The 25,590-nt window shown below is 37.3% G+C and overlaps 1 protein-coding gene and 1 non-coding gene across 11 annotated transcripts in view; one reads left to right on the plus strand and one right to left on the minus strand.

The window, feature by feature from the left end:
- Positions 1-25,590, plus strand: part of RALGAPB (Ral GTPase activating protein non-catalytic subunit beta) — an 83,330-nt gene that overhangs the window by 14,248 nt on the left and 43,492 nt on the right. For 7 of the 10 annotated variants that reach the window (XM_077873144.1, XM_077873143.1, XM_077873141.1 and 4 more), the window contains 13 exons: positions 2,087-2,289; positions 7,071-7,234; positions 8,850-9,036; positions 12,186-12,317; positions 13,338-13,516; positions 14,568-14,716; positions 14,846-15,062; positions 17,287-17,322; positions 18,544-18,745; positions 21,530-21,697; positions 22,238-22,352; positions 22,731-22,878; positions 25,182-25,246. In XM_077873144.1, coding sequence (XP_077729270.1) covers positions 2,087-2,289; positions 7,071-7,234; positions 8,850-9,036; positions 12,186-12,317; positions 13,338-13,516; positions 14,568-14,716; positions 14,846-15,062; positions 17,287-17,322; positions 18,544-18,745; positions 21,530-21,697; positions 22,238-22,352; positions 22,731-22,878; positions 25,182-25,246 — 1,965 coding nt within the window. The remainder of the gene's footprint in view (positions 1-2,086; positions 2,290-7,070; positions 7,235-8,849; positions 9,037-12,185; positions 12,318-13,337; positions 13,517-14,567; positions 14,717-14,845; positions 15,063-17,286; positions 17,323-18,543; positions 18,746-21,529; positions 21,698-22,237; positions 22,353-22,730; positions 22,879-25,181; positions 25,247-25,590) is intronic. The other 3 variants (XM_077873149.1, XM_077873150.1, XM_077873151.1) reach the window with 1 other exon arrangement.
- On the minus strand, positions 3,230-3,336 carry LOC144298934 (U6 spliceosomal RNA). Its single transcript, XR_013365770.1, has one exon. It is a non-coding gene; the product is annotated as a U6 spliceosomal RNA (small nuclear RNA).

Consider the following 25,590-nt stretch of genomic DNA (forward strand, 5'->3'; position numbering starts at 1 on the left):
ATAGCTCTAAAAGCAGTTTATTTACCCTCTGCAGGCCATAGATGGCTGGAGGATGAAGTACTTCAGTCTGAGGAACGGTTTTCTCTCTTCAGAGCACCTTAGCTAAGACTTACCCCTGAGGACCAGTGCTTGCTCTGGTGCATACTCCTCTTGGTGGGCCTGTAATCTGGGAAGAGATAGCACATGAATGGATAGAAGTGCTCTGGTGCAACCCTCATTTGTTCTCCTTTTCCACCTTTAAAATGATATGAGAGAATATTCCTTGAATCCAGTGTCCTCTGGAATCATACAATTGAGCTATTATGAAGGTATCACTAGAGATGTTTTCTCCTTTGTCTTTTCATCTGACAATTAGGGACTTGTAGTCGTTTTTAAAATCCCTCTTATATTTGTCACAACTTCGTTGTGGTGTTAGAGCCTTTAAGGTTTATCACTGTTGTAGATTATATTGTATCAGAATATCTATGTTTTATTGCTGTTATGTATTTTTACCTTTACTTAGCCTTTCTAGTTGTTTTTGAGCTTAAAAATTTGAGTACATGTATTTATTTTGTTAGATTCAACCTTAGTTTTAAGCTGTTGAAGTTTTATTGAATCCTGAATTTCTATCTAACAAGTTAGCTTTCCATTTTAGTTTTGTGGTATCTACTGATGGTCAGCCTGTAATCTGTTTTTCTCTCTTTTCCTAAGTTAAAATCTCAGCAGGGCCTTTGGCATGCCACTGGGTACCTTCTTCCAAAATGATCTTAGTACATTAACTCACTGTATTCTCTCATCTTGTGTTTCAACCACTTACAAATCCAGCCATTCTTCCTTTGGGCTACATGTCCCCATCTTGTCCACAAAGGTATCCTGCATTTGACAACAGTTCTTGCTAAAGCCCAGTTTCCCTTTAGCCAGACAAGGCTATTGATGGTGTGGTGAGAGTAACCTCAGATATCTGGCTGGAAGACTAGGGCCCAGGTTTTCAGTTTTACTATTTCTAAACCAGTGACCTGGGCCAAATTTCTTAATCTTAATTGTCGGTTTTCTGATCTGTAAAGTGAGGATAGTTTGCTCTCTCGCACAGGGTTATTTTAATGGGTAGATGATATTTATGAAAGTGCTTTATAAATTGCCAGGGTTATGCAATTGTCCACTGCCTTCATAGTAACCTTGTTAGTAAAGGAATGAAGCTTATCTGGCATGACTTGTTCTTTTTGAGTAGGCTGGTTCCCAGTGATCATGCTTCCCTTTTATAAGTGCTTACCGATCATCTGCTTAGTAATTTGTCCCAGAGTTTCACTTGGAATTCACTAAAACTTTCCGGTTTGTAGTATCTAGAATAGTGTTTCATCCTTTTTTGCAAATTGTGCTATTTTCCCTTTCTGGCCATAATCGTCTTCATTCTTCATGACTTCAGGCAGTGGGTTGGCAATCTCTCAGACAGGTTCTCTCAGCCTCTGTGATGTGATGGCAGATGGGTCAAGAGGCTGGAACTCATTTAGTGCACCAAGTGCCTTGTTAAGATCTTACTCAGCTTAAGTCCCTTCTCACTTGTGTTTGATCTTACCTTCCCATGTTAATTATTTTCTTTAGCAGGGAAAGTCACAGGATAAGAGTTGAGCAGTTCATATTCCTTCTCGTTGTTGTTAATGTTGTATAATCTGGAAATGGAGTGTGACTGAATTTATGTATATGACTTCCCAAATGACACACACACCTATATAAAAATTAAAGGAGAAAAATTGCTAAGATGTTCTATTTCTGTGCCTCCGGTGTCTAGGGAAAAATCAAGATGACCCCATATTGCATTTTATTTCACATAGCAAACAGTAGTAACGTCTAATGGGTAAAAGCCAACATGGGCTTAATATTTAGAAATAAATAATTATTTTTTTCTTAAATATTTTACTTAGGAAATGTTGTTTATATTTTATCCATGGAAAGTACATCCTTGAGAATAAATCTGATGATATATGGTTGAGATGAATGTACTGTCACTTGAGAGGTTTTTGGTAATAAAAGAGGTAAATATTTTAAATTAGTCTCCTGAGGTATAGTAGGGATGTGTGATGATTCTGTATGTTTATTTTCTTTTGTTTAGGTGAAATGGACCATGGAAGTAATTTGCTATGGACTGACCCTTCCATTGGATGGAGAGACTGTAAAATATTGTGTTGATGTATATACAGACTGGATTATGGCTTTAGTATTGCCGAAAGATTCTATTCCATTGCCAGTTATTAAAGAGCCTAATCTATATGTTCAAAGTATACTAAAACACCTGCAAAATCTTTTTGTACCAAGGTAAGCTATATCTGTCTGGCCTATTATCAGGATTGTAATAAAATATTCACAGATACTACTTTTTTATATTAAAAGGAGCTCATTTCATTGTTACTCTTTTGAAAAGTAACTTTCATTATTGTTCAAAGAATGTACTAATATGCATCAAAGGGATGGGCTTATATAAAGTTTACTAAGAGTTTTTAAGAAGTATGTGCTCATTAAAGGTTTTTGGTTTCCTTTCTAAGATCTAATAGCTGGTAGATATTAAAATATTATGACCCCTTTCCCCTCCATTCAAAAAACATACTTTTGCCTGTCATAATTTTTTCTACTTAAGCTAAAGGCAACAAAGCTTACTACCTTAAGATGGAGCTTTCCTACGAGAGGATGAAAACATCGAAGTAAGCAGACTTGAAATTATTATGGGCAAATTCATAGGCCAAAAGATTATCTTAACAGCTTTTTTTTTTTTTTTTTAAGATTTTATTTATTTATTCATGAGAGACAGAGAGAGAGAGAGAAAGAGAGAGAGAGGGAGATAGGGGCAGAGACATAGGCAGAGGGAGAAAGAAGCAGGCTCCATGCAGGAAGCCCGATGTGGGACTCGATCCCAGGACTCCAGGATCATACCCTGGGCTGAAGGCAGGCGCTAAACCGCTGAACCACCCAGGCATTCCTCATAACAGTTTGTTACTGACTTTTTTCTCATACCTTCTGAGAGTTTGGGAAATAGAGGAAATAATGGCAAAGGAAGCATTAGTTAGTTTCTTATCCATTCATGAATATTTCTTTTAAGAAAGACCTGTTTTTAGCTATTTTTTATGTTTTTAAAAGAGGCAGAGGGGCTTGCTTCCTTTTGGAAAAATTATCATTATAGCATTTTTCTATCAGATGGTGAGGGACTTTGAATCATCCAAAAACCACTCTATAAATTTTAACTTTTTAAATTAATTATTTATTTATTATGGAACGCTTCATGAATTTGCATGTCATCCTTGAGCAGGGGCCATGCTAATCTTCTTTGTATCTTTCCGATTTTAGTATATGTGCTGGTGAAGTGAGCACTTGGCTTTTTAAATTTAGAGAGAAGATTACTTTGGGGGCACCTGGCTAGCTCAGTCGGTAGAGCATGCAGCTCTTGATCTCAGGGTTGTGAGTTTGAGCCCCACGTGTGGTGTAGTTTACTTCCTTAAAAAATTTTTTTTAAAAGAGTTTTAGAAAGAAGATTACTTTGCAAAATTTGAATTAGAAAAAATCTCCATTGAGAACTCTGATGTGTAGGATCAAGTATAAACTCCTTGCCTTGTGTGAAATAAATGCTGGCAGTAATCTGGCCCTTAGGCAGATTAGCTGCTGTTAATTCTGCACGAGTCCTGCTCATTGGTCAGATTCGTAAATTAAACATTCCCTTAAGACTCCTTAATGATCTTCCCCATCATCACCTGCCTCTTTGTCTTCCTCCTCTCTTTCTCCTAGCTGTCCACATCTCACTGTTGTTGGCTTAAGTTCTGTCTTATAAAGAGATTCCTAACTTGACCATCCAGACCCACAGTGATCATACCTTTTCTGAACCTGTGTGGTACTTCCTGTGTCATGCTTTTATGTCTTTACTGTTTTTTGTTTATCTTTTAAAGTGTGTGTCTCATTTCCCCAACTAACCAACTTGAAAGCAGGAACTAGGCTGTATATATTTTGGGCTTCTGTAATAACTGGTGCAGTACTCACATTATTTTAGGTGTGAATTAAATGCTTGTTGCTTATATTTATTGATTTCAAATAGAAGTAATAGGAAGTAGTTGGCAGTGATTAGCATATTATTTGTGTCTAATCAGGTTCTTCTAAAATGATATAATAGTTCTAATGCTTTTGTCATTCTATGTAGGAGGCTAATTTACTAGCCTTTTCTGGGTGGCATGGGACAGTCTCAGGAGTAGTATTGTCACTATTTCTTTACTGTTTGTACTCTTACCACTTACTTCTCCATGCTCAGTTCATTGTATTGATGAAAAGTATCAATGGCATTTGAGTTAATTGGGGGTTTGCTTTTTTCCTCTTCTGAGAACATGAGTACCTTGTTCATTTAACATTTGGTAATTAGCTTATTTTCTTGAGCATGCTTCAGAGAGGATACCGAATTGAGTACTAGGGATCTCCTGGCCAACAATGTCTTAGGGAGCTGAATATTTTCAGTACTATATACTGGGAATTAGGATCTCATCTCCCTTTATTGGAAGTTATCAGGGTTGTTTTTTTAAAAATTCAGATCACAAAATTGTCATCAAGTTTACTTAGTTTTTATAAAGGGTGACACTCAAAATAGAAAAAACTTTTTACCACTTTGCTAGAAATAAGTCAAAGTGGGGGATAACCTCCTTTGGCCTATCAGTTTGATCTCTTTTTTGTTTGTTTGCATAATTAAGTGAAGAGTGAATCATCTTTTAAAATTTTTTTTAAGGTTTTTTTTTTAAATTTTTATTTATTTATGATAGTCACAGAGAGAGAGAGAGAAAGAGAGAGGGGCAGAGACATAGGCAGAGGGAGAAGCAGGCTCCATGCACTGGGACCCCAACGTGGGATTCCATCCCGGGTTTCCAGGATCGCACCCTGGGCCAAAGGCAGGCGCTAAACCACTGCGCCACCCAGGGATCCCTCATCTTTTAAAATTGATTAGGATTTTCATTGCTCAAATATATTGTAGTTTAAAAAATGTAATATTCTTCTAAAGCAGTGAATGGCAAACTTTTTTGATAAGAGACAGATAGTAAATATCTTAAGGCTTTGTGGGCTGTACAGTGTCTGTTGTAACTACTCAATTCTGCTTATGTAGAGAAAGTGGTCAGAGATAATATATAAATGAGGTTGCATGGCAGCATTCCAATAAAACTAACAAAAGTAGATGGCAGACCAGATTTGATCCATAGGCTATAGTTCATCAGCGCTTGTTCTAAGAACAATTTTTTTCTGAAGAACAAGTTCTTTTTGAAAACATCTAGGGGAAAGCAAAATCTCTGGTGTTTAGACCTTTCTGTTTATTTCTTAGTAAAGATGACCTTATTTCTCTTACCTTTAGAAACTTGGACACTGCTCCTGAATTAGGCCTTCTTAGTGAGGCTACAGTTACCTATAGAATAGAAGTTTCCTTTTGTACCAGTGGACAGCCGTAGGTTACTACCTTGAAGTGTTATCATTGCTCGCTAGTTTGGAAGAGTGTCAGCCCCAGAGCTATTCTTATTTCTTATTCTGGACTTTTTGAATGGCTAGATGAGATTTGGGGCTATTACATAGTTTTGTACTGTTCTTCAGATAACCAGAGCAATAGACACAAACTTGAGCCTCATGGCTTCACAAGACATGGGACATCTCCCTGCTCTTTGTGGGGGTCTTGGTCTTTCCTAGGTAAATGTCTCATTTCACCCTACGTAGGACTTTAGGAAAAACTTAGTAGTATCATTTGTTTGCAACTTCAGGGTAAGTGTCTGGTTTTCTGGGCCATGGCCCAGAATCTGAGAATCTTCTATCCTAAGGTTGGGGTGAGAGCCCTAAGGTCATTCATTTTCTGGATTTCTTGAGGAAGCTCTGTTTTATCAGTTCTTTGTGACATGAGTCATAATATAGAAACTAGTCCTCAAGATTTATTTCAGTAATATTAATTACTTATCTTGGGTTTCACATAGGAGGTCTGGAGGCCAATTTACCACTCAGTTATGCAGTGAGTTTCCTACTGTTCTCAAAATTCTCAGGTGGTCCAGCCCGGGTAGCTCCGCGGTTTAGTGCCGCCTTTGGCCCAGGGAGCGATCCTGGAGTCCCAGGATCGAGTCCCACATTGGGCTCCCTGCATGGAACCTGCTTCTCCCTCTGCTTGTGTCTCTGCCTCTCTGTATCTCTCATGATTGAATAAATTAAAAAAAAAAATTTTTTTTTAATTAAAAAAAAAAGGAGCAGCCCGAGTGCCTCAGTGGTTTGGTGCTGCCTTCAGCCCAGGGCCTGATCCTAGAGACCCAGGATCGAGTCCCACATCGGGGTCCCTGCATGGAGCCTGCTTCTCCCTCTGCCTGTGTCTCTGCCTCTCTCTTTCTGTGTCTCTCATGAATAAATAAATAAAATCTTAAAAAAAAAAATCTCAGATGGTCCACTTTGGAGAGTAGGGTTAAGGGGCTGTGGCTTGGACCTCTGTCTTCAACTCTAGCCCCAATACTTTGATCTATTTTATTCTCTTGAGAAAAAAATGGTTCTGTGGAGACCACAGTGGCAGGTGCTCATTTGGGAGGCATTTGCCTCTGTACATCATCAGTTTTAGGGACCTGTGAGGATATTCCATTGGATCTTTAGGCTTTTCTTTAGTAGACATTAGTGTCAAAGGGACTGTGAGCACTATGAATTCACATTCTGAATTCTCGTGAATGTGTGTTTAAAAAATTTTAAAAAGAATGCAAAGATCATTCTGTTTCAATGTGAGCAACAGAAGTGGCTATGGGTATTTACTCATTCACTCAGCGGAAAACAGTATGCCTGCTATGTGTAAGGCACATTTTAGACTCAGAAAATCCAGAGGTGAAGCTTACATTCCATTATTCCTGCCTGTCCCCAATAGCTTTTCAAGCTCTCAGAGGAGTGTTAGGTTGGGATCCCAGAGTGCCAAACTGTATGGTGGCGAAATAGCTTTGAACTAAAGAGGGTGTACCTTGTCCTGTCTTCTGATGCTCTTAGGGAGCATTGCTTTCTGTGTCCATAAGTTGCCTGTCCTTGAGCCTTTGCTTTCTCTCCTCAAGGCTTGTCAGTGATATGTCTGTCTTCTTCAGACAGGAACAGGGCTCCAGTCAGATCCGACTATGCTTACAGGTCCTGAGAGCCATTCAGAAACTAGCCCGTGAGTCATCCATCATGGCACGAGAAACGTGGGAAGTCTTACTATTGTTTCTTCTGCAGATTAATGACATACTTCTAGCCCCGCCAACTGTTCAAGGTCTGTTTATGTTTTTTCTAATTTATATCTGAGCTCTGGATACAGTTCACTTTAAACTGAATGAATAATAGACTCAGTGGGGATTTACAATTTGGCATGACATTTGACAAACCAAAGTTAACGGTTCTTAGAATAGAAGCCCTCATAGGCACAATACAAGATTATTTTACCTTCACTGATGATTTTGCTAATGTAAGGAGAGACTCAGTGCATTAATGCATATTTGATAATGATAGGAACAGTAGGTTGTGTAGTTTATAGGATAGAGCCTATATAAGAAACAGTTAACTGAAGTAGAACCTGTCAGTATTGTACCTGATTACAAAGTAGTTATCAAAGTAGATGCTGAAAACTTGACAGCTACAGAACGTATTTTGTTCAGCAGATGAAACCTATAAGGTCTTTAAGGGTTCTATTTGGAAGTATGACAATATGCCATTCATTACCTTGTCATTAAGAAGCCTCCAGTTGTATGCCTTCAGACTGTATTTTAGAAGCCCTTTTGTGTATTTTATAGCACAGTGTACACAGGCTGAAAGTTGATATTCTAGTTCTAGGTTCCTTTGTTGCCTATTCATCTGTGTAGTCTCTTTGCTAGTGGACATGCAAGTGTGCTGGTGATCTCACACTAATGGAGTGTCCAGGAAAGGATCTAAAGGAAATCACAGAATTCCACTGTTGAAAGTGACTCCATAGTAGGAATACCTTTTCAGTTACTGACAATAGTAGCCAGTCATGGACTCATTAGCTCTTTGGTACATAGTCTCCATGCCAGGGATCTCAACAACTCAAAGGAAGTAATTTTTCCCTTTCTGGGGCCCAGTATTGTTGAAACTTCAGTTTTGCTTATTTGAAATATGCATCCTTATAACTTTTCCTACTAATCCCAAGTTTGCCTTGTGGAGTTATGCAGAGTATAGACCACTGCTTCTCTCCCTAGTTCGGGGCTCAGAGCAGAGGAACAAGTTTGTTTTTCGTGAATGAGGCTCCGTCCTGCACAGCACTCATCCTCTTGCTCCTTTCTTTGTCTCCCTTTCCCCTGAAGGGCAGCTTTCAAATACCTGAAAGTTTTACAATGGAGTTTGAAGGTAGAAAGATCTGTATATTTATTTGCTGTGATTCCTTCACTTACTATGTAAACTGGGACGAGTTACTTAAATTTTCTCATCTGAGTTTTCTCTTCTTCAAAATGGGTTTAATTAATAATTGGTAGAAGATATAATATTGCAGAATTAATGTGAAGAATATGTGAGGTCATGTACATAAACCAGTCGGCACAGAAACTGACCCAGTAATCACACATCATAGACATTTGTCCTTCCCCTTTTCCTCTTCGTCTGTCCTACTTGCTGGAAGATAAAGAGTTTTGATAAGAACCAAGCAGGGTGACTTGAATACTTTTTAAATGGTAATTGGTTGAGTAGTCATGATTTTCTCCATAAGAGCTCCTAAGAATTATTTCTCATTCTTACTTATTAAATGGCTACTTGAAAGTCAGAATTTAACATTGTAGTTACTTTGATTTTTTTTTTTTTACCATTTATCCCAAATCAGTGAAGTAAAGATTTTTCTTTAAAAATAAGTATATCAAAGATGTTTTCTTTTTGTTGGTAAGGTGGCATTGCTGAGAATCTAGCAGAGAAGTTGATTGGTGTTCTCTTTGAGGTTTGGTTACTAGCTTGTACTCGGTGCTTTCCAACACCTCCTTATTGGAAAACCGCCAAGGAGATGGTGGCAAACTGGAGGCACCACCCGGCAGTGGTGGAGCAGTGGAGCAAGGTCACCTGTGCCCTCACTTCAAGGTAGGTTACCGTCATCCATTTACCTTCCTTCATCCACCCAGCTTAAGGCACCTTTCCCCTAGTTCTGTGTCTTTCTGGGATTTGTGGAATATGTTGTGAAAAGCCCGTATCCTGTGTCTGTTATTACTTGTATTTTAGTGACAGAATCAAGCCACGTTTTAAAAATAGATGCAGCAATTTGGCTACTGCCTGGCATATTTAAAACCTTTCAGATTAAGCAAGTATGGAAAAGCAAATACATTCTGTACCCTGCCTCCCTTGCCAAAATCCCATTCTTAATCTGATTACTAAAATATTCATGATTATTATGTTAAAGAAACCATAGAAAGGTATAAAAGAAAAAAGTTATTAGAAATTGTATTATATATGTTTATACATAATTTTACAGAAATGAGACTGTACTATAACATGCTATATTATAACCAAAATAGGTAGTTTGTTATGATAATTTTACCTTTTTTACCATTTATATGTAGTACCATGACTATTCTATGACTAAACTTCAGGTTGTATTATTTTTTTTTTTTTCAGGTTGTATTATTTTTCAAACTCATTTTTTTTCATTTCAACTCTATATTTTATTTATTTATTTTTTTAATTTTTATTTATTTATGATAGTCACAGAGAGAGAGAGAGAGAGAGAGAGGGGCAGAGACATAGGCAGAGGGAGAGGGAGAAGCAGGCTCCATGCACCGGGAGCCTGACGTGGGACTCGATCCCGGGTCTCCAGGATCGTGCCCTGGGCCAAAGGCAGGCGCCAAACTGCTGCACCACCCAGGGATCCCCCTCAACTCTATATTTTAATATGTAACTCTAAAAGATGTGGATTCTTTTTAAGTGTAATCACAGTACTGATATCATACTAAAAATCTTGAGTCTTTTTTTTTTTTTTAACAGTTCTTTAATATCAGCCATTCGATATTTAAATTTTCTTTTCTTTTTGGGCAGCTTGGGTGGCTTGGCGGTTTAGTGCCGCCTTCAGCCCAGGGCATGATCCTGGAGACCAGGGATCGAGTCCCGCATCAGGCTCCCTGCATGGAGCCTGCTTCTCCCTCTGCCTGTGTCTCTTATGAATGAATGAATGAATGAATGAATCTTAAAATAATTTTTTTTCTTTTCTTTTTTTATGGTTGATTCCATTGAATAAAAACAAGCAGGGTTCACATATTGCATTTAGTTGACATGTTTTTTTTTTAATTTTTTTTTCAATTTATTTATTTATGATAGTCACAGAGAGAGAGAGAGAGGCAGAGACACAGGCAGAGGGAGAAGCAGGCTCCATGCACCGGGAGCCCGACGTGGGATTCGATCCCGGGTCTCCAGGATCGCACCCTGGGCCAAAGGCAGGCGCCAAACCGCTGCGCCACCCAGGGATCCCAGTTGACATGTTTCTTAAGTCTATCTTAAGCCATAGGTTCCTACTCTTTTTTTTCTTAAAGATTTTATTTATGAGCGATACAGAGAGAGAGGCAGAGACATAGGCAGAGGGAGAAGCAGGCTCCTTGAAGGAAGCTTGATGTGGGACTCGATCCCCGGACCCCAGGATCACGCCCTGAGCCAAAGGCAGACGTTCAACCGCTGAGCCATCCAGGCGTCCCTCTCAATTTTATTTCTTTACAGTAAAGTTTTTGTTATTGAAGAAACTGAGATGTTTGTCTTAGAATGTTTCTACTCTGAATTTTTCTCATTATGTCCTAATTGTGTTAATATATTTCTCTGTCCTCTGTATTTCCTGTCAGCTGGCAGTTATATCTAGAGACTTGATGTGATGTAGGGGGAAGGCAGTGTGGAGGCGGGGACAAATAATTTATAGGTAGCATTATGTATCAGAAAGTAGACTGGTCTTTTTCTGAGTTAGTAAAATGTTTACGTTTATAACTTTAACATTATTTAAAGTAAAAGATGGAGGTTTTGGAATATTCTGTTGATTCTGGTATATCTTAGTGAATGTCAAAATTAGAAAATAATACTTCTTTTTATCTTGCTTATAAAAGCAATACATAGAAAATTTGGATGACATAGGGAAAAATATCCATTACTTATAACCAATGTTAATGTTTTAATGTATTTTTTCCATTTCTCTTTATTACAAAAATTGAGATTATTTTATAGAGTATTATTTTTAATTTTGATGCGTCCCATTAATTATATTTGCCTTTTCCATTCTTAAATAAATCTCAAGATCATATTTTTAATGGCTTTGTAGTTTTTCATTATATAAGTGGCATTATAATTTATTTAATAATTTCTTTGTTTAGATATTCATGTTGTTCCCAGTATTTTACTTTAAAGATATTGTTGATATGAATACTTTATGCATAGTTTGTGTGTGTATTCTGGTTATTTCATTAAAATATAATTTCTAGATAAAAGATAATTGAGTCAAAGGAACTTTGAACAGTTTAAATACATTTGGAGTAGTACTACTAAATTAAGTAATTAAATTGTTGAATTACTTTTAAGGTACACCATAAATTCTGAACTTCATGCAAGTTATATAGCAGTTATTATGGATAAATTGCAGCTAAGTTGTATTGAAGGAGTTTGCAGTGGGATGACTCTTAAAAATAATTTAAATATCAATTTATATTATAATTAAGCAAATAATGGTAGAAACGTAAAGCTGCATATATGATTATACAATTTACTATATATGTTATTTGCAATTATTTATAAATAAAATTTAAAAGTAATTTATAATTTTATAATTTGATTTGTAATTTTGTTATGAAATCATAAAATTATAGTTTATATATTACATATTAATGTTATAAAGCTATTATATATAAAAATAAGGTTATAATATGATATATATTTAATGTGTAATATATGTAATTTTATAATTTATGATACATTCATAATATAAATTGTATAACTTAAATTACAAAGATATATGTTACAAATAATAATTTTTAAAATAAACACATTATTCAAATGTTTAAAGGTTTTTTAAATCTTACAAAACTAGAAATCCCATTTTTGTCTCTTATCAATGAGGGTTTTCATTTATCTTCTTTGAGGTATCATACACATGTCATCTATTTTCTTTTGTATTTCTCATCATATTTTAATGCTTAATACATATTTTAATATATTTTTCATTCTGTTAAGAAATGAACTTGGTGGTTTGCATATTTTTTGTATTCTAGATTGCTACGCTTTACATATGGTCCTTCATTTCCTCCATTTAAAGTTCCTGATGAAGATGCCAGTCTGATCCCTCCTGAAATGGATAATGAGTGTGTAGCACAGACATGGTTTCGCTTCTTACATATGTTAAGGTACTATTATTTAGTATTGTGTATGCTCTTTACTCCTATCTTAGGGCAGGAACCGTACTGTAACTTCTGTGTTGGTGCTCAGTGTGTGGCTGCTAAGTACAGCCCTCAGATGGAGCCACATTGGACAGTAGTCACATCTATATCATGTGCCTCTTGCTCTCTTGCTCCCAGCAGACTCAGGCTACCCTCAGCTGCGTTTAGTCTACACTCTAGAAGCTTGTCCCCTGTGTTATATGTAGCATTTGTTCTCTTGCCTACTGTTACATCCTGGATGATATCTCTCTCAGGACTCCGTTGCATTCTGTGGGACAGGAGAGTGCCTTGCTTCTCTATGTGACCAACACTACCTGGTCCATCTGGCCAGGAGGGCCTCTCCTCTAGTGGCCTTGTTTAAAATGTTGCTGAGGGTGATACAATAAAATTACACAGAGGGATAACTTGCTGCTTCCTGGTCTCTCTTTATAGTAATTCTATTCAGTTCAATTTTATTGCTGCTTGTTTTCTCTGTACTAGCTACATCCTTGTGTCCTATGGAACTTTTGTTCTGTTGCATACTGCCTTAATTCTTAAACCATTTCCTCTCCATATCCTCTCATTCTGGTTTGACTAGTCTCATTTTTCTGTTTGTGTATTAGTGATTCTAAATTACCCTTTTTATAAGTTAGGGATGTTAACTATTTTTTTTTTCCAGGTTGTAGTTTTTGTTTTTCATCTTTTAGTGATTTCAGTTTTTTTAAATGTCTTTTTCAATGATCATTTTCTGTTTCCTTTAAAATTAGAAAAGTCTTGGGGATCCCGGGGTGGCTCAGCAGTTTAGCGCCAGCCTTCGACCCAGGACATGATCCTGGACTCCCGGATCGAGTCCCACGTCGGGCTCCCTGCATGGAGCCTGCTTCTCCCTCTGCCTGTGTTTCTGCCTCTCTCTCTTTCTGTTTCTCATGAATAAATAAATAAAATCTAAAAAAAAAAAAAAATAGAAAGGCTTTCTGTGTAATTAATTCTTTTTTCCTTTTTTGATAGTAATCCCGTGGATTTGAGTAACCCGGCCATTATAAGCTCTACTCCCAAATTTCAGGAACAGTTCTTAAATGTGAGCGGAATGCCACAAGAATTGAATCAGTATCCCTGCCTTAAACATCTGCCTCAAATATTTTTTCGTGCCATGCGTGGAATCAGCTGTCTAGTGGATGCATTCTTAGGTGAATTTTGTGTATGTTTCTAAATGTTTGGAGACCTACATGTAGATAACTCTAGAGTATGGATTTAGAAACATTATGGAAAGCCCAAAGAAAAAGATGAACAGCTTTGGTTGCAAATGACAAAGTAGGAAAAATTATTTGCAACAAATGTAATAGCTAGAACACTTCCATTGTCTTTATATAAATAGATCAAACAATGCTAAGAAAAAGAATAAGACTTGGTAGATAAATGGACAAAGGATATGAATAAGTGATTTGCAGAAGGGAAAAGTTCATTCTCCGTAGTAATCCAAGAAAATACAGATTAATATACGTTAGGTATGTGTCCCTGGGAATAAAATTACACCTTTTGTGAACCATTATTTTAAACCATTTTTCACATTTTAGGAATATGAAAAGTCAATATTTTTAACCTGAAAGGCAATGATATTTTATATCTATTTTTTTAAAACATTTATGTGCACTTGTTAATACATTACATAGGTAGTATATTAGTTCAAATTAAGTTTGGCTGCCACATAACAATAAAAAATACCAATGGTTTAAGCAAGATAATTATTTTCACATATGATAAGGGCAGAGCTAGGCAGTATAGGGCTGCTATCGCTGTTCCATCATTGTGAGGGACCCAGGGCTCTTCCATCTCTTGGCTCTCCATCCTTTGTGTACTCTCTCATGGGCCATGATGGTTAAATGAGTTCCAATCCTCCTTTTCAGGAATTAGGAAAGGAGGAGAGTTTATACTTGATTGGTCCTTTTAAGAAGAGTTCCTGGAAGACCCACCCCACAGTCATCTACTTCCTTATGGTCAGAACATGGCCACATCTATCTGTAAGGGAAGCTTGAAAATGTAGTTATTTATTTTGGGTAGCCATGTCCAGCTAAAATTTGTATTCAGTAACTTAGGAAGGAAGAGTGAATGGATACTGGGAGGCAGCTAGCAGTGTCTGCTGTAGTCTGTCCTTAGCCGTCACTGGTGTTGCTTGAGGAAGATTTTCTGACCATGTGTTTGAAACTATGAAGAATAACTCCATTTGTCTTTTTCTTAAAGGCATTTCTAGACCCCGATCAGACAGTGCTCCTCCAACACCCGTGAATAGATTAAGTATGCCTCAAAGCACTGCTGTCAGTACCACCCCACCACATAACCGGAGGCACCGGGCTGTTACTGTGAATAAGGCCACCATGAAGACAAGCACAGTAAGAGTTTTCATCTCCATTATTATGCTGTATAAAGTTGCCTTTTTAATCTGCCAACCTTTTAAAAAAGTCTTTCTTTTTTCTCAAACTTTTCTTGAGTGTGGATTTATTCTTGTACTCCTCCAACAGGTTAGTACTGCTCATGCCTCGAAAGTTCAGCACCAGACATCCTCCACCTCTCCTCTGTCAAGTCCCAATCAGACTAGTTCTGAACCCCGGCCACTGCCTGCCCCTCGAAGACCAAAGGTTAACAGCATCTTGAATCTCTTTGGATCATGGTTATTTGATGCAGCATTTGTTCACTGTAAACTTCATAATGGGATAAACAGAGACAGCAGCATGACTGGTAAATATTGCTCAAGAAATATGTTATCACTTTTTTCTTTTCTTTTTTTTCTTTTTAATTTTTCCTACCTGCAAGATTAATATGTATCTTAAAAAGCTTTCTGTCTCTGACCAAGCAGTGTCTTGTGTTTAACCCCTTCCAGCTACAGTAACAAATTTTTGAAAGTTTTCCTACCTGTCCTTTATATGTCTGTCTATGAGGTTTGGCTCTTGTCTGTTTTTATTAGGCACACTTTAGGTCAGCCACTTTTTGTTGAATCAAATTGCTTTACTTAGGTGGCCTGGAAGTTCCCTTCATGTCAGCCAGGATGATAATATTGATAGAAAGAATTAAATAAAGATTTTGACCAGAAATTTATTCACAAGAAGTGTTTTCTTAGATTCTGACAGCCATTCACTTATTAGTACATAAAAAAATTAGAAAATTTCTGCCTCATGAAAAACTCTTATTCTCAGGTTTTAGTCTAGAGAACTTTATTTCAGGGCACACTTTAAAAAATACCATTTGCTCTGGAACTATTTAAGAGTGGGTGAAGAATTAATAACTCAATCCTGATATCTTCATTTTGATTTTATTACAGAAACGACCCTTTCTAAATCTGATTTATTTTTGTCATCTCACTGTTGTACTTGGAAGTAGTAGCATAGTGTGCAGGATGGGAGTGTAGGGTAGTGCAGAATATACTGGATATTTATGACATGTCTTATAGAGAATAATAATCATGGCTAGCATTTATTGAGCTGCGATAACTATGCCCAGGCACTGTGTTATATGCACTAATGAGTGTATTGGTTGTTTGATAAGAAAGCACTTTTCTGATTGGGGTTAGAAGTAGGTTGAGAGAAAAGGATGCCTAATTGCATTAGTTCATGCATCTCTAGGGAGAATATTAGTTCCAAGAATTAAAACTAACATGGTGACCATAAAGGTCTCTGTTTTCTCTCAGAAATGCATTCTTAGCTATTATGAATCATCTCAGAATTAAGGTCTATATGAGCATTATACATGTATAATCATTTTGGATGTTCTTAAATTTTTAAAATAATTTAAAAAGTCGTGAATATGAAGATATTTTGGGGACTATAATTCAAGATTGCATGTTTGAGTTTACAGATTCCTTTGTTTTCTTCAAATTCAGACACTTTATATTCTTCCATTTCCATATTTTATTTAAAAGTTTGAAATTTGTGCTTCTGTATGGATAAGTATGTACTTATGGCTAATGAAAACTTCTAGAAAACCATTTTTTGGCTTATATTTTCTTATGTTCATGTACCTTATATGTTGAGTTTTCTAAACCATGTTTATATTTGTTAATTTGTATTGTATTTTCTAGAATGAATCAGTCATGTTTTTTATTTTTATTAAGGTGCAATTTTTGTAGTATAACTTTTGGGCATCAAGCTGTTGACACTAAAATCCCTGAATCCAGAATGTCTCAATCTCCTGCCTCCTTGGTGGGCTTGCTTAAGGGGAATATACAAATCTTCTCATTCTCTAGGGAGTTTGTAACAGCTTTACTCACCCTCTTGTGCCAAAAGATAGAAACCAGAACTTAGATATGTGGTAAACCAATTCTTACTTTAACCCTGAACATTTTCCTTGGTGCGGAAAAGATAGAAGGTCCTCTTGCCCCTGTTGTGTTTGGAGATGAGAAAGGCTGTTACATTACCCAGGAGACAGGAGTGTCCTGGTATTTCACTGGGTTTGGGTGCTCTTGAGAGCTGGTCTTGAAGCCGCAGGGTGGGGGGGGTAAGGGGGCGGAGGGACGGGGAATGAACACTGTTAGTCGGTTCTCTAAGTACTGGCTGCCATCAAGGAATTCTGCCCTGCAGTTCACCTCTAACTTAAGGTCTTTGCTTCGATCAACTGGTTAGCTCAAGACTGATGCGACATTACACTGTAGTTTGCAGAAGTGGTATTGAGCTGGGAAGGGTTAATGAACTAAATTTTAATGCACGTTATCAGCAGTTCAAAACCTCAATTCTTTGTAGCTGTGTAATTTTCTTCGTTCATTGTTTTGCATGATACAAAAATCATAATTTTGGATCTGAATGCACAATTTCCTGTTTTTGAACTAGCTTGTGGTATCATAAAGCTTTTAATCTAACTTTTAAAAAGCTAAAAAGCTTCTTAACTTATTGTAAAATTTCACCATCTTTAAAGTATTTTATAATTACTGCTGTCCTTTGATTTGTTTCCATTTATTTCTATTATCTTGCAGCATCTTTTATCCAAATTCTTCTTTCTTATAAATCTTGTAAGTAGGAACCAGAAGCTTCTCCTTAATTGCAGTCATGTTTTTATTTTTTTCATAATTCCATTAAAAAATTTGATTGTCATTGTCTCTTGTAGTTTTTGCACTTGGGAAGAAAAATACTTTTCTGTGTTTTGAATGGGGAAGATTGTTGGCAAAAGCAAATTAATCTGCCTGAATCAGTCCCATTATTTCTGTACACTAGTCTGGTCATGTCATGAATTCCAGGACTTTGCACTAACTGTGTTTTGGCTTTTTTTTTTTTTTTTTTTTTAAAGCTTTAAGCTTATTTTTCTACAGATTTAGTGTTTGATTTGTATGCATTCTGCATGTAGTGTTTTTTCAAATGTATTATTGCTGGATAGCTTATTCAGGACTAAAAATGGCTCATGGGAAGTTGCATAAAGATTTATGCTTGACTCTGCATTCTATTAAAACTATTACAAAATAATTTAAACATTTCATGTAGAGCGATAAAAGATTTCAGAGTGATTTTCAATACACTATGAAATCTTTTGTTAAAAATAAAAGCAACTTTCAAAGGGCTTCTGTTTCAGTGACAACGAATGACCATGATAATCTTTCCTACCAATCCAATTTTCTGATTTATCAACCTCAAGTTAGCTGCTGTCTGTGGTTGTTAAAATTCATTCTCATTTTGCTTGGTTGGGCGATTCTTTGGTGTGTGTTTTGGAGTTGGGTGGGTGGTGGGAATGCTCTCTCTTCCTCCCTACCCATTTCTCATCCTTACTTTGCCCTTTCCCTAAAGTATACAAACTGGCATGGGCTTGCCCATTCAATTATGATGTCTGTCTGGGGTAATAATGTAAATTGCAGTAGCTATTTTTCTTAATGTTTAAGCATCATTCTACAGGGGGAGGAAAAAGCAGAATAAATAATAGAAAAGCCAAATTCTTTGTTATATCTCTGTATGTGAATACAGATATATACAAATGTACTCTGCTGATCAAAAATTCAGTTGAAAAATGCTTCAAGTAGAATCTATTAAACTGATAATACCACTGTAAATTAATTGTTACCATTTTCAAAGAAGATTTCAGAGAGCCCCTTAAAAAAAACTAAGATATAGTTGCAAACAAAAGCATTATTGAATTCTATTTAAGTAACAATTTAATGACACCAACAATTGATCTTTGTGTCCAGGGTCCCATGAGCCTATTTGCATATTGACAAATATAATAAAACGTTCTTTTCTCTCCTCAGCCATTACAACACAAGCTAGCATGGAGTTTCGACGGAAAGGGTCACAAATGTCCACAGACACCATGGTTTCCAATCCTATGTTTGATGCAAGTGAATTTCCTGATAACTATGAAGCAGGAAGAGCTGAGGCTTGTGGGACACTGTGTAGGATTTTTTGTAGCAAGAAGACTGGAGAAGAGATTCTGCCAGCTTATTTATCCAGGTCTTAGAATTTTTTTGTTTATTTTCCCATTTATATAGTTTTGATAGTGGCTTGGTAAGGCTGAATTGAAGTAAATTTGAAGTAAAATTTGAAGTAAAATTGAAGTAAATTTTGGTCTGTAGTACTTGCAAATGTCTGTTAAGTAACTGGAATTTTTGCTTGACATTCTTGCATTTTACCTGCCTTAAGATGTTTTTTTATTTTAGAAGTAGTATTTATTTCATCATATTTGACATTTATTAACGATGGAGAGATTTGGAAGGATCACACTAATGAAATATATGTTTAGCACAGTATTAGGCACTATAGATGATCCAGAAATATTAGCTGTAAATCTGGCCTCTAAGGAGCTTATTTTCTCAAGTGAGCAAAGCCGTGTACACAGGTAACAATGATCCAGTAATAATAGGAAGTTGATAGGAGAGAGGTAGAAGTAAAGTGCTGCAGGCATTCAGAAGAAGAAGAAGCAGTACACGCTTTCCCCAGGGGTTCAGGGAGGAGATACAGAGGATGGGATGATTGTCCTGGACTTAAAAAAAAATGAGTGGTGTTTAGCCTATGTTAGGTTGAGTAGGGTCTTCTGACTTCAACCATCTCTGTGTTTGTCTCTGCCAGCCATTCAGTTGCTTAGACCAGAAACTAGGAGTCATTTTAGACTCTTCTCTTTAGAGTCTTTGTCTTTAGATGGTGAACCAAGTCCTGCCTTTCTTCTACTTAACCCTCTTTCTAATCTTTCCACTCTCTCCTCATCATGACACTTTAGACCTTGTCATTTTTTTCCTAAATTGACTTGTAGTGGCCTCCTATTTTTCTTGACTCTGTTTTGCTTTCCTGATCATTCACAAAGCTGCTAAAGTGATCAAGAAGAGCATTCACGTGTCTGTACCTGCTGGTTTCTTAGGAATGAGGATTAAAATGAATCAGAGGGGACCTAGTGCAGAATCCTAGAGGCCTGAGACAGACAGAATGGTAGATGCAGGGAGCTAATCAGGGGTATCTTACTAGGTTCTTAACTTTAAGTAACAGGAAACTCCTCGGTATGGTTTTAGCAAAATAGTAGTGAGTTATGAGAAATTATGCTATTTAATACATTCTAAGGTCAGGACATGCAGCAGGGCCTCACAAAGGGCAGGGACCAGGAATCAGAAAGTATTCAGGGAACAAAACAACTTTCCTCCTTTCTGTTTCTCTGTCTCCATGGTCTCCCAGAAGTGCTTTAGTTTTCTCTTCTCCACAGATTTTTTTCTTATATTCAATATGCTTCTGAGTTCCCAAATTCCATGGCTTTGGTATGGATGGCCAGCAGGGAAGTTAGCATTTCTGAAGCCTAATTTCAGATTCCTGGGAAAGAGGATCTGATTAATCAAGTGTCTTCTGTTCTAGTCAGCTACAGCTGTGAGGGAGGGGTCACACGGAGTGCTGGAGCTCATCCCTTGTGGTGGGGGCATGGTCTCAAGAGGGAGGCTCTGGGCTGGTGATATACCCTGAACAGTACCAATGGCAATAAGGCTATGACCATGTGCTTTCTGTCTGGCCCATAAGACTGGACAGGTGGAAGTATGAGCAACCGAAAGAGCAGATTTGTTAGAGGGCAAGTGATGAACTTAGTTGTGAAACTGTTGAACTTTAGATGCATGTAGGATATGAATCAACAAATCTTTATTAATTTCCTACTGTGTGCAGACAGTGTGTGTGTATAGGAAGTACTAGAGTAATCAGTACATGTTATCAATAATCCATAATTAGACATGCCCTGCCTTCAGGTATCCAACACACTTTTGGCTAACAGATCTGGGGCTCAGTTGGGACGCATGGGCTAGAGATTCATTTGATTATATTCAGTGGCTTAAACCCAGGTTAGCATGAGAGAGAGCTTAGAGGGTGGAGCATGACAGCCTGATGGACACCAGTATAGGAGGCAGGAGGAGTAAGAGGGTCTGTTATGGGAAATAACTTCAGGGGTCACAGAAGGAAAAGAAGAGAAGAAGGGAGTAATTAAAGGGTTGAATACTTTAAAAAGGCAGATTAAATTAAGACTTAGACATGTCATCTGGATTTAGCAATTGAGAGGCCGTTGGTTATTTGCTGACATGGTTTCAACTGATTTCTAGAAAGAGAGGCTAGATGGCAGTGTGCCGAATAGCGACCAGGAGGTGAGGGAGTTGTTTCCGAAGAGGTTTGTGGAGAAAAGTGCCTCACAGTAGTAGAATTCACAGATATAGTTGCTTTTGAATGATGGAAGATTGAATACTTAGTTGATTGGGGGTTAGGAAAGGAGGCTAAAAAAAGGTAAGCTTAGGTATATCCCTAAAAGACTCACCTCCATGTGTGGTGGTGAATGCAGGGTTGAATGAGGTTTCTTTCTTTAATTGATGGAGAAGGGGAAAAAGACACAATACACACTTTTTATTTCCTTCAGGAATTGGGAAATGTTGCAAAATTTTACTAATATGGAATTTAGTTCACTAATTCCTCTATTTACTGATAATTTCTGCAGCCATTTGTCTTGTTTTGGTGGTTTCATTTGCAGGCACCTATAACTGAGTTGCAAGGCTTAGCACTTGAAGGAGGTCTAATAGACGTGAATCTTTTTCTCTTTTCATTAGGAAAAATTATTGGTTCATAGTATATTTGCTTTTGAATTATTCTAACTCCAGTAATACCTTTTAAAGGATAGAAGTAGTGAAGAGTGGAAGTAGACTTTCAGATTACTGTAGAAAATATTAATAATTATGAAAACAATTGATCAGCAGTTTATTTAAAATTTTTTTCTTGCTTTCCTAGATTTTACATGCTTTTAATTCAAGGTTTGCAGATAAATGATTATGTGTGCCATCCTGTCTTGGCCAGCGTTATTCTAAACTCCCCTCCTTTGTTCTGCTGTGACTTGAAAGGGATTGATGTTGTGGTTCCTTACTTTATTTCAGCTCTTGAAACCATTTTGCCTGACAGGTAAGCTCTCACTCTGTACTAGCATATCACTTGTTGGGTTTGGCTTGGTCTGTTTTGGTGCTTCCTTCCCAGTTTCCTAATTTATCTGTGTGGTTGTCTTTATAGCCCAAGGGAACTCAGGTCACATTATGTGAGCATAGAGCATCCAGATACATCTAACCCCTGATTTTATTTAGTTCTAATATGTCCATGGGCATGTTGAATCCCTTTCGGACTGGTCTAGAGGGCTAAGAGCAACCCCAGCCCAGAGGTCCTACTTTTATAGAGTAGATCATGCACGTAGAATCAATCAATCAGATTCTAGTTTAATTCTATAATAGTTTAATGTAGAAATTCACACACACAGACACACAGACACCCTAGAGAATATAAACTCAGCAGAAAGTAGTTACTGCATTCTTTATGAAACCAAACCCAGTTGTGAAAAATTGACATAATGTGTATTTGGCAAAAAGCTAAAAACATACTTTGGTTTGGAAATACCAATAGCTATTTCTTTCTTTCTTTCTTTTTCTTTTTTTCTTTTTTTTTTTTTGGCAGAGAACTCTCAAAATTCAAAAGCTATGTAAATCCAACAGAATTGAGAAGATCTTCCATTAATATCCTCCTTTCTTTATTGCCCCTCCCTCATCATTTTGGCACAGTCAGATCTGAGGTAATGTTTTACTAAAGTTCTTCATATTCTATATTCTGTTCTGTGTGCTTATTCAAGTCAAATTTTAAAGATGGAACATGAGCTTTTTAAAAACTTTTTTTCAGATTATTTCAGACAAATCAACAAAGTTGATTTGTTGTGGTATTTATTCTATCAGCCAGCCAGCATGCCTTGGTCTGCCATTTCAAGTGGTGATAACTAGTGACAGCTAATTAACATGTATTGTGTGAGTTAGTGCAAGACTTAATTAGCACAGTGGCTAACTAGACAGATTGAAAGCCTCGCTTGTTAGCCTGGTCTCTTTGTCCAGTGTAACAGTTTCCACATGGGCATAGTGCACCACAACAGTTGATGTTGAATATTATGTTTCTTCCATAGGTGGTCCTGGAAGGGAAGTTTAGTAATGATGACAGCTCTTCATATGATAAACCAATAACTTTTTTGTCCCTGAAGTTGAGACTTGTGAATATACTAATAGGTGCCTTGCAAACGGAAACGGACCCCAACAACACTCAAATGATACTAGGTTTGTGTTCATATTTTCTTGTAGGTGAACCCATATACTGTTGACCCCAGGTGTGCTTGGAAGGCAGGGTCAGTGTTGGAACCCGAGTCTAATACAGCTCTACTTAACCAGAGGCAGAATTTGTTTGCTTTTATATGCGAAAAAGTTTAAAAAGGTTAGATGAGGGAAGGGGAAAGCGTTAACAGTTGTCTTAGGGGGTCATTTTTGCTTAGTCTTATTTGTGTTATTTTTCTCTTTCCTCACTCCTCCTCTCCCCATCTCCCCTTTTACTCTCCCTGTCTCCTCTTTCCTTCCCTCCTGTATATCTGCATTCTCCTCTGCCTCCTGCCTGTTATGTCCATGGGGAACATTCTTGAGATGGGTGTAATTCTGGAAGCCATATCAGAACCCTGCCAGGAGGAAACTGAGGAGTAGCTGCTGCTGTGCTTCCTTCCTTTTTCCTTCATGTTCTCTGTTGGTTTCCTGATCATACTGATTCTCTTAAATCACTCTTAAATGACTCTTTATCATTGTGGCCATTGCCATATTTCAGGCTTCCATGATATTTCAGCTTGATTACTACAACTGTCTCTTTCTGTACTTAATGGCTTTTCATCAAAGCCAGGACATGGTCCTAGGTACAGGTGCTCTGAGGAGAGCACTAAAGAACTGAGTGGCATGGCTTTCATCCTGGAGCAAGTCTTATTGAAGAAATTAGTATATCCTCCAAAAGTGTCAGATAATGACAGAGGGTAGGGCCGATTGCTTATCTTGTTCAGTGTCTTCAGTGTTGAGAGAAGACACCAAATGAGCAAGGAAGAATTCATAGGGAGAAGTGAAAGTTAAATTTGATATTGTAGGGCAGAATTTGAATAGGCAAAAAGGAGGCTAGGATTTCATTTCAGGAGAGGAAGTGTCATGGCCAAAGAATTGGTGATGGCAGGAGTAGTTGGAATGAGCGTTCAGGAAGTATAGTATGGTCTTCAGTGAGAAGATGGAGTAAGTGGGGAAGAATAAATCCTTTCATTCTATAAGAGTTGAAAGAACAGAGGCTAAACCTTGCTATGAGAGAACCTCCAAGTTGTAATGTTTTAGGTCATTCAAATAATGTATCACTTGAAATCAGATAATTTTCTACAAAGTCGTTACTTAGTTTTGCCTCACCCTTGTTCTGAAGAGTTCCCTATGTGCATTTCAAGGAATAGTCAATTATCATTTCTTGCCATAGATTGCCAAAGCTGTGTCTGTCCTCTCCTTACCCATTGTGGACAAGAGTACTCCTGCCCTGAGATGAGAAGCAGTATAGCTAGGCTCACTGTCTTATATCTGTTCTAGTCTTTCTAGGGTTGTAAATTCCTTGATAGTAAATATGTGCAGCTCACCTTCAGAATATGCAGCCAGGGGTAGCCCTGAACCATATGGATTTAATCAGTCTTAAAAAGTAATCTGATCAGGAACACCTGGGTGGCTCAGTTGGTTGAGCTTCTGACCGGTGATTTCTGCACAGGTCATGATTTCATGGGTTGTGGAATTGAACCCTGCATCTGGGCCCCAGGCTTTGTGCTCTGTGGGGAATTGGCTTGAGATTCTTCTCTGCCTTTGCCCCCTTTCCCCACTCATGCTCGCTCTCTCTCTCTCTCTCTCTCTTTCTCTTCCTCTCCCTCAAATAAATAAATTTTTTATAAAAACAGTATGGTCAGAAAGATATAGCTGTGATTTTTATTTTGTGATTTCTTTTATTTCTAAAAGAATATGATCTGTTTTTTAAAAGTATTCTATAATATTTTTCTTCGTTTTTATTAGCCTTGAAATTGAGATGTCTACAATCGTTTTAAACACCAATTTAAAAATACCTGATAGGGGTCATGTTTTTATATAGTTAAGTTTGGGCTTCAGACTTATTTTAGAAAATGTAGTTTTAAAACTTTGAGGGCAGGGACACCTTGGGTGGCTCAGTGGTTGAGCGTCTGTCTTTGGCTCAGGGATCTGGGATCGGGTCCCACATCAGGCTCCTTGCACAGAGCCTGCTTCTCCCTCTGCCTCTGTCTCCGCCTCTCTCTCTGTCTCTCATGAATAAATAAATAAGATCTTAAAAAAAAAAAAAAAAGAACCTTCAAGGCAGATCAGAATTAGGGCATTTCTAAAGAGTGTGTTGGTTTTTTTTTTTCATGCCAGTCAATGGATTTATTAGTAATTTTATGGATATTTCAGGAATAGTCAGCTAAAATCATATTCTTATCTCTGGTGTTAATTGAGATAGTTTAGTCATTTTAGTAGTCTTGTCCTATATTTAAATAATTTTTTTTTTTTTTTTGCTGTTACAGGGGCAATGTTAAATATTGTTCAAGATTCAGCACTTTTAGAAGCCATTGGTTGCCAAATGGAGATGGTAAGAAGCATACCACATGTAATCTGTCAGATAATAACAATACCTGATTTTATGTAAATTGCATTCCAAAATGTCTGTCCCTGTGATTTTTAAAGGCATTTGTTTGTAAATGCAGCTCAATGATTCAGAAGGATCCTATTTTAAAATGTATGTTTTGAGGTTTCTTACCGGTGTTTCCTCAACCATTTGTCAGCTCCCTGGGAGATTCTGCATGAGACTAATTTCAACTAGATGCAGTCTTTATTTCTGGACAGTTTGCACTTAAAGCTCTTAACTTCTTTTGCTGTGTTGGTGAACTGGCTTTAGTAATCTAGGAAAACCCTCCCTATTCCATAATTCCTTCT

This window comes from Canis aureus, chromosome 26, assembly GCF_053574225.1.
Source record: "Canis aureus isolate CA01 chromosome 26, VMU_Caureus_v.1.0, whole genome shotgun sequence".
Classification (NCBI taxonomy): Eukaryota; Metazoa; Chordata; class Mammalia; order Carnivora; family Canidae; genus Canis; species Canis aureus.